This window comes from Euphorbia lathyris, chromosome 4 (genome assembly GCF_963576675.1).
Source record: "Euphorbia lathyris chromosome 4, ddEupLath1.1, whole genome shotgun sequence".
Taxonomy (NCBI): Eukaryota; Viridiplantae; Streptophyta; class Magnoliopsida; order Malpighiales; family Euphorbiaceae; genus Euphorbia; species Euphorbia lathyris.
Window position 1 is genome coordinate 75,142,178 of NC_088913.1, and position 9,430 is coordinate 75,151,607.

The 9,430-nt window shown below is 32.6% G+C and overlaps 2 protein-coding genes across 2 annotated transcripts; both read right to left on the reverse strand.

Moving 5' to 3' along the window:
• Window positions 1-156: 156 nt before the first annotated feature.
• Window positions 157-1,981, reverse strand: LOC136225738 (7-deoxyloganetic acid glucosyltransferase-like). Its single transcript, XM_066013836.1, has 2 exons — window positions 1,404-1,981; window positions 157-1,328 (listed from the first exon to the last, which is right to left on the reverse strand). Exons 1-2 carry the CDS (start codon window positions 1,915-1,917, stop codon window positions 391-393), a joined length of 1,452 nt encoding a protein of 483 aa, XP_065869908.1. The 5' UTR covers window positions 1,918-1,981; the 3' UTR covers window positions 157-390.
• A 4,859-nt stretch (window positions 1,982-6,840) lies between these two features.
• On the reverse strand, window positions 6,841-8,687 carry LOC136225677 (7-deoxyloganetic acid glucosyltransferase-like). Its single transcript, XM_066013778.1, has 2 exons — window positions 8,116-8,687; window positions 6,841-8,034 (listed from the first exon to the last, which is right to left on the reverse strand). The coding sequence occupies exons 1-2, from the start codon at window positions 8,627-8,629 to the stop codon at window positions 7,097-7,099; spliced, it is 1,452 nt and encodes a 483-aa protein (XP_065869850.1). The 5' UTR covers window positions 8,630-8,687; the 3' UTR covers window positions 6,841-7,096.
• Between the last annotated feature and the right edge of the window lie 743 nt (window positions 8,688-9,430).

Sequence of the window (9,430 nt, forward strand, 5' to 3'; positions counted from 1 at the left end):
ATATATTTCTAGATTTTTAATATAATCTACATGATATAAAACAAATTAAATATTTCAGATTTTTTCCCTCAAAAAAAAAATATTTCAGATTTTGTTAAAATAAATATGCTGTTGAAAAAATTCATTAAACAAAACACAATATAAAAACATACTCTTTCATATAATCCAGCTTACCCAAATCACATTGAATTCAAACAACAACATATACTGAGTACAAAAATTAGAGAAAATACAAAATAAATCCAATTTATCTTCAATTGCCAAATTCAAAATCCATCCAGAACCCCAACTTCAAAAAAAAAAGAAAAAAAAAAAAAAAAAAAACAAACAAACAAAGGGATGCTTACAAAAGCAAATTTCATAAAAACATAAACTCAAAAGAAACAAAAATCATTTCATGCTCCTCAAATTTATATCCTCAATTAGACTATCAAGATTACAAGCAGAAGACCCACCTTCTTTGACACTATTTCTTGCCAACTCAGCCATCTCTGCTGCTGATTTCACAAACTCCTCCCTCCTATCAACCATCAAATCATTCACCATCTTTTCAACAATATTTCTATCACATGTATCTTTCATATCCAATCCCAATTTCCAAACCTCACCAACAAACCTACTATTCACTTGTTGATCACCATAATATGGCCAGCAAATCATAGGAACACCAGCAACTATACTCTCCAAAGTTGAGTTCCATCCACTATGTGTCCAAAATCCACCTATTGCTTTATGTCCTAAAACCTCCTCTTGTGGTGCCCAACTCACCACATACCCTCTTTCCTTAGGACCCATTTCAACTTCAACTGGAATGTTTTCAAGCACATTACCATCTTCATCAACAAGGGAATCAGACCTTATTACCCACAAAAATCTCTGTTTGCTATTAGCAAGACCATACCATAATTCCATGAATTGATCTCTTGTCATCAATGTAACACTACCAAAACTTACATACACAACAGAATGCAATGGCTGCTTATCTAGCCAGTCTATACAGCTTCTGTCCACCTGTTGTAAACTATTGGAGCTTGAATATGATTCTTTCTTATTCATACTTTCGAGTTTTGTTTTGAGCAGCTCGTGGATAGGTCCAATGGCGTAGACTTTCGGGTATCGAGTTCGAATTTGAGAGAGTATAGGTCCTTCTAATTCTTCAAATGTGTTGAGGATAAGTGATTCTGCTTCTCTCATTTCGTTTCTGTTCATGAGCAGGTTTGGATTGTTTATGTCATCGACTTGAACAATTTTCTTTGGAAGATCTCTACACCTGAGAATAGTTTCCATGCCTGGAACTGCGGTTATCAACCGATCCATGTCTTCTTCCCCTTCAGTTTTCAAAAGAAATTAATTTAATATATCCTCAATCTTTATAAGAATTGCATAAAATTAAATTACCGTACCTTTGATTGGAAGTTGATGAGCAGCAATGATGTCAGGCACAGAATAAAAGATCCACATAGCACAAGCACTAATTGTATGAAATTGAATAGATGGAATTCCAAGTTCAGAAGCAACATCATGTATAAAACTAGTAATCATATCTCCAATGATATAAGTAACAGGTGGATTACTCTCAATTAACAGTTTCTTCAAAATAGGCTTGCTTTTCTTCTTTGTTGCATCTAAGAATTCTCTTAACCAATCAGCTGGATCTTTTGGCCCATCACTGACTAAGAAACAATCTGGAATTGTTTTGAATTGAAAGCCAGGATACTTGGAAACAAAACGAGACTCAATATCTGAACAGCGGATAAGGTTTTCATGGATAATTTGGAAATTGAAGAAGGTAATACGATGAAGACCAGAAAGGCATAAAACCTCAGCTAGTTTAAGCATAGAGTTGACATGACCTTGGCCTGGTGCTGGAAAGATTAGAACATGAGGAAGAATAGGAGATGTTAAGCTTTTATTCATCTTTGTAATGGAGTCAAGTTCTGAGTATAAACAATTGATGAAGTTGGATTTATTATATAGTGGAATTTTATATAGTAAAAAGAGTTGAGGTTCCAGTTTTTATTTTTAGTTTTTTATAAAGACTGCAAATGCCTTTTTGACCTATACGAATAAAAGACATTGACTAAAAATTAAAGCTGACTTCATTTTTTCTTGGAGAACAAGTGATGATGGACCATATCAAAAAAAATCGCAGATTCATGACACATTTACTTGACTTGCAAACTAACCTAGCATATTGTTAAAATAATGGATTAAAGCACTGTTTAGTTCCGGATCTATTCAAAATTTTGTCAATTGGCTTCTAACTTATTATTTAATCACATTTGGTCCCTGATTTATTTTAAATTGGTGAGCTTTTACCCAATTTGGATTCAAGCTTAACTGAATTATTATCTCATTGATAAGTGACGATATTTTGACACTTGAACTTAATAGATTTTAGTTTAGAATTTGTTTTTTGTTTTTTTTTTTAAATCTAATTAATTATTTCCGCATAATGTGGAAAAAAACTTTAAGAAACATCACGTTTCAAGTTTAAGTGTCAAAATATCGTTACTTATTAATGAGATAACGATTCCGTTAAGTATTAATATAAATTGGGTGAAATTTCACTAAATGGGATACGTCAAGGGGCAAATGTGATCGAATAATAGGTCAGGAGCCAAATGATACAATTTTGGATAGGTCAGAGCCCAAATAATACTTTAAGCCTAAAATAATCTTTTTAACAACAGTTTATTAAAATTAAGTAGTATTTTTAGAAGACACCTTTTTGGGTATAAATAATTCATGTAATTGAATAGTTCAATATTATTAAATTATTTTAGACTCCTAATTGACTTCGAGTATTCTCATGCAGTTTATTGAAAGGATAAAGTGTAAAAATGTCTCTAATATTGAGAGCTTGAGCAATTTTTACTCCTAATGTTGATATTTAAAAGTAATTTTTATCCACAACATTAATATTTTTGATCAATTTGAGAATAATTTATCAAACTGTCTTGTCAATAATTAACTTTGTAATCTACATTGCATAAGTATGTCATTTTACTACTAGTCAATAATATATCAAAAACATATATATACACATAAAAAAAATGTCGTGTTAAATACGCTGAATTGATATCTCTAATCACTCTCTAGCTTTTTATTTTCTGTATGTTTCTCTTGAGCCTTCTTTGCATTACTTTCTCTCTCCAAACCTTTTGTTTGTCTTTTCTTTTCTGTTGGAGGTATTGCAATTAAAAAAAATATTATTGTTTTCTAAACGTAAATTATAAGATTTGAACCCTAACCTATTATTTTTAAACCATTGAGTGATATCAATAATCTAATTTATTTTTATTGATTAATGTTCAACTTTTTCAATTTTTAGATTGATGATTTATTAAATTTATACTTTATTAAATTTGTAATATTTTTTGTTTTATTTATTAATTCTTAACGGGTAAAAATATCCATAAATTAAATAGAACGAGTATGAGATGCAAAAGGTATACCCGTTAGGGTAATGGATAATTAAAAGTTAAACGGGTAAAGGTTTTGGATTGACACTACCCACGGGTACCCTACCCATTACCATCCCTATTTCACACAACTCAACAAAATCATGTGACTTTTTTTTAATTCATTTATTTATTTAAATCAATTCTATTTTACTATTATTAATGGGTTTTTTTATTTAGTTAATTTAGTTTGTGGACTTACGAACAATCCTCTTTGATGTGTTGTCCATAAATACTAAGCTTGGTTTGTAAGAACTCAAACTAGTTTTTGGTACTGTGATAACCGTGTATCTAAACTCCGTCTACGTGTTCAAAATGCTTTCCAAACTACCTCGGTTTCCACCTAAAAACAAAACCGAATGTCAGACGGCGCAGGAGACTAGTGATCCGCTCCGATGTCTAAGTTAGCTGATGATTTATGAAGGATTGAAGAGTATGGACTAGTTGTAAGATGATATTTAACGTACTCTCTCTTGTGACTACACTTGTTTATATATATGGTTTTTAAGTCGGGACTTTTATTAATTAGAAATCCTTATAAGCTGAGAATTTCCTTGTCATAAGAGGAATCCTATCTCATAGAACTCCATTTTCTTTTTAATATTCATTTATTAAGGAAACTGAAGCTTCTAAGACTGGCTTTGGACATGCTCTGTTACACGTGATGTGTTTGCATAAAGGACGATATCGATGTCACGTGCGTGATGTTATTTTGTATGATATCATATGACTCTCCTCCTTTGACTTATAAATTCTTTCAAATTTAATTCGGGGTATAAGGGGAAAAGGAGCTTTTTAGTTCTTTAATTTGTTGATTTGCTTCGTCATTTTTTATAGCTTTTCTCTACATGCCTTGTCCACGCGTCTTTCTCTTGACACAGCTGTGAATTTGCATGGGCCACATTTTTCTTGAAAAATATCGGTTGTTCATAATGATTAGGACCTTTTAAAACCATGTCTGTCTTTCGTCTCTTCTAATTCCTCAGTCTCCTCACTTGCGTTTAAGTGTTTCATACGTCATTTGTTCTCCTCTTATAAAGGTATTTTATTTTTATTTTTTTCTCCATCTTTCCATAATTTTTCGATCGTTGAGGACCTATGAGCTTTTCTGATTCCGAGGTTATCGTGCACTTTTATCTTTCTATCATTTTTTTTAGGGATAAGTACAAAAAAAATGTCTATCGTATACACTTTTTGCGAACTCAAACCTGTGGTATTTTTTTTGCAAGCAGAGGTCTGTGCTAAACGCCGTTAGCAAACAGAGGCAAAATTGACTAACGGTGTTAAAATTCAAAGAGAAAAGAGTTAATTTGGTCCTTATATTTATTTATTTTATAAATTAACCCACCTAATTATCTAATTATCACAAATAAACCCCAAAATCAAAAAAAAAAAAATACCATCTTCTCCATCCCTTTTTAATTTTTAATTTTTTATTTTTAATTTTCATTCTTCTTCTTCTTCTTCTTCTTCTTCTTCTTCTTCTTCTTCTTCTTCTTCTTCTTCTTCTTCTTCTTCTTCTTCTTCTTCTAAAGTTATATAAATAATTAAAGTTACTTATATATTTACTATAAATTTATAGCATCAAATCAAATAAATCGATTCATCTTTGTAATACAATTTCTCCGAATTCGGATCGCTCGTGTTCAATCGATTCCATTATGTTCCATCGACGCCATTGATTTTTGGATTCAATTTCTTCATCCAACCGAGCATGTGGTCGAAGGAGCGGTTCTCCATTACTAGAACTACTACGGTTTTGATCGAATTTCTATTGATTTTTTGGGAATCTGCCAGATTTCTGGAAATTTCCAGAATTTCTGGAAATTTCCAGATTTCTTTGCTGCAACTTATCGATCGAAAACGGAAAAGAATAACGGCCACCTCAGTTCATCAGTTTGCTTAGTGGATAATTAATTTATGGAGTTCACTTGCTTTTTCTAACTTAATTTCTTCCCCATTTCTTATAGATTCATTCATATTCCTGCAATTAATTTATCATCATTCATAGTTTTGCAATCCAAGTCCATATAATTCCTACGAATTATATTTTGTAATACAATTCATTCATCAACTGAATCTACGATCACCGGAGAGCACTTCATTTCTCTCCAATCGACCCGATTCTCTGGTGGCGCTAGCTGGACTTCCGATTCGGCATCAACGTATCGTCGTTCTCTCCAAAGCGATTTTAAAAATATTGAAGAAGAAGAAGAAGAGAGAGAGAAGAGAGAGAAAGAAGAATGAAAATCAAAAATTAAAAATTAAAAAGGATGGAGAAGATGGTATTTTTTATTTTTATTTTTGATTTTGGGGTTTATTTGTGATAATTAGATAATTAGGGGGGTTAATTTATAAAATAAATAAATATAAGGACCAAATTAACTCTTTTCTTTTTGAATTTTAACACCGTTAGTCAAATTTGCCTCTGTTTGCTAACAGCGTTTAGCACAGACCTCTGTTTGAAGAAAAAAAATACCACAGGTTCGAGTTCGCAAAAAGTGTATACCACATACATTTTTTTTTTTGTACTTATCCCTTTTTTTTTTATTGTTGAGGATCAATTGATTTCTTTGATTCCAAGGACACGATGATCCTTTATTTTTGAAATTGGTCGGCTTTTTTGATTTCAAGGTTTTTTATATCTCGTCTGCCCTAACAAGTCTTCAAATTCTTGCTTTTTCACATATTTTTCTATTTTTCTCTCATTTTTCATTAATTTTAATGGGTCGTAAGAAAGCACGGACTGAGAAACATGTTGCCTCTAGGGAATCAAAGAGGCACATTCTCCCCAATCTTCGAAATTACGAGCAGCCCTCAACTCTGGATGATCTTGTCGTAACAAAGTTGGTGTCTCGCTATCCTAAGTTCGCTCATGATGTTTTCAGTCCAACTCGTGGTCAGGTAACAACTCGTGCTCCTAAAGGAATTCTAGGTTTTTAAGATATCTTTTTGGAGAACTATAGGTTTGTCTCCTTTTTCCTACTGGTGTTGTTAATGTTCTGAAGGAGTTGAAAATATGTTAGATGCAGTTGTCTCCGAATGGTTGGCTAGAAATGCTAGGCCTAGTTAAAATATGCGAGGATTTGGATTTTGATTTAATCTAGCCTTTGTTTTGTCACTTCTAAACCCTTTCAATTAGCAATAATGATGACTCTTTTTGGATTTCGAAAACTCCTTCATCTTTCCTTTGTTTCAGATAGGTCCTCCAACAACAAGACTTTCAAGCCTTTTTCGTTCGGGCTTCCACGATTTCATATGGCAAAATTATGTTTGTCTATCAGTAGTAGATAGATTAGATAGATAGCCCTCTATTTATATATTTCTAGAATTTTGTGTTAATCTACGTGCTGTAAAACATATTAAATATTTCAAGTTTTTGTTAAAATCAATATTCAGTTGAAAAAATTCATTAAACAAAACACAATATAAAATATATTCTTCCATATAGCTTATGCATACTACATTGAATTCAAAACTACAACATATTGAGTACAAAAATTAGAGAAAATACAAAATAAATCCACTTTCAATTGCCAAATTCAAAATCCATCCAGAACCCAACTTCAAGAAAAATTGGGATGCTTACGAAAGCTAATTTCATAAAATTTTAAACTCAAAAGAAACAAAAATCATTTCATGCTCATCAATTTTATCTCCTCAATTAGACTATCAAGATTACAAGCAGAAGACCCACCTTCTTTGACACTATTTCTTGCCAACTCAGCCATGTTTGCTGCAGATTTCACAAACTCCTCCCTCCTATCAACCATCAAATCATTGATCATCTTTTCAACAATATTTCTATCACATGTATCCTTCATATCCAACCCCAATTTCCAAACCTCGCCAACAAACCTACTATTGACTTGTTGATCACCATAATATGGCCAGCAAATCATGGGCACACCAGCAACTATACTCTCCAAAGTTGAATTCCATCCACTGTGTGTCCAAAATCCACCTATTGCTTTATGTGCTAATACCTCCTCTTGTGGTGCCCAATTCACCACATACCCTCTTTCCTTAGGACCCATTTCAAGCTCAACTGGAATGCTTTCAAGGACATTACCATCTTCATCAATAAGAGATTCATTCCTTATTACCCACAAGAATCTCTGTTTGCTATTAGCAAGACCATACCATAATTCCATGAATTGATCTCTTGTCATCAATGTAATACTACCAAAACTTACATACACAACAGAATGCAATGGCTGCCTATCTAGCCATTCCATACAGCTTCTGTCCACCTGCTGTAAACTATTGGAGCTTGAATATGATTCTCCCTTATTGATGCTTTCGAGCTTTGATTTCAAGAGCTCGTGGATAGGTCCAATGGCGTAGATTTTCGGGTATTGAGTTCGAATTTCAGAGAGTATAGGTCCTTCTAGTTCTTCAAATGTGTTGAGGATAAGTGATTCTGCTTCTCTCATTTCGTTTCTGTTCATAAGCAGATTTGGATTGGTTATGTCATCGACTTGGACAATTTTCTTTGGAAGATCTCTACACCGGAGAATTGTTTCCATGCCTGGAACTGCTGTTATCAACCGATCCATATCTTCTTCCCCTTCAGTTTTCAAGAAATTAATTTAATATATGCTCATTCTTTGTATATTTGAATAAGATTGCATAAAATGAGATTACATACCTTTGATGGGAAGTTGATGAGCAGCAATAATGTCAGGTACAGAATAAAAGATCCACATAGCACAAGCACTGATAGTATGAAATTGAATAGATGGAATTCCAAGTTCAGAAGCAACATCATGGATAAAACTTGTTAACATATCTCCAATGATATAACTAACAGGTGGACTACTCTCAATTATCAGTTTCTTCAAAATAGGCTTACTCTTGGTCTTTGTTGCATCTAAGAATTCTCTTAATCGATCACCCGGATCTTTTGGCCCATCATTGAAAGAGAAACAATCTGGAATTGTTTTGAATTGGAAGCCAGGATACTTGGAAACAAAACGAGATTCAATATCTGTACAGCGGATAAGATTTTCATGGATAATCTGGAAATTGAAGAAGGTAATATGATTAAGGCCAGAAAGGCATAAAAGCTCAGCTAGCTTAAGCATGGAGTTGACATGGCCTTGACCTGGTGCTGGAAAGATTAGAACATGAGGAATAGAAGGACAAGTTAAGCTTTTATTCATCTTTGTAAATGGAGGGAAATTCTGAGTATGAACAATTGATGAAATTGGATATATATAGTGGAATTTTATATATTGAAAAGAGTTGAGTTTCGAATGTTTTTTAATTTGTTACTCCAAATGCCTTTTTGACCTATATGAATAAAAGACATTGACCGAAAAACTTTGATATTTTAAAGCTGACTTGTGTTTTTCTTGCAGAGCAAGTGATATTTATCAATGAATGATTGATGGGCCATCACAAAAGAAATTGCAGATTCATGCACGTTTTTACTTGACTTGCACATATAATATGGATGTGGGTGGGAGGAATAAGGACAAATAAATAAAGGGAAATTCCATCTTTATGTCTTCATAATTCTTTCAACTAGTGTGGTGGGAGGGTGCTTGCTCGGCTTATAGTTCCATAATTTGCTTCTCTATTGCCAACTTTTTTGAAGTTCAATATTGGCAACTTGGAGCATCAATCCCATAATTTCATATTCTTATTCAACTCCTTTTTCTTCAACTATAATTTTAGAATTACTATAATAATTCTTCATCAACTCATAATTCTAATCCTAAAACATATTATTATTATTATTATTATTATTATTATTATTATTTGTTGTGCAGAATTAACGAAAAAAGGTAAATAAATAAAGAATCGAAAAAACACAGATTTACGTGGTTCACCAACATTGTGTTGGCTAGTCCACGGGCAGAAGGGGAATAGTATTATTAGGAGGCAGAAAATCAGATTACATGATTAGGTTTACATAATGGGTTATTTATAATACCCAATCTAATCTAATCCCATTAGGA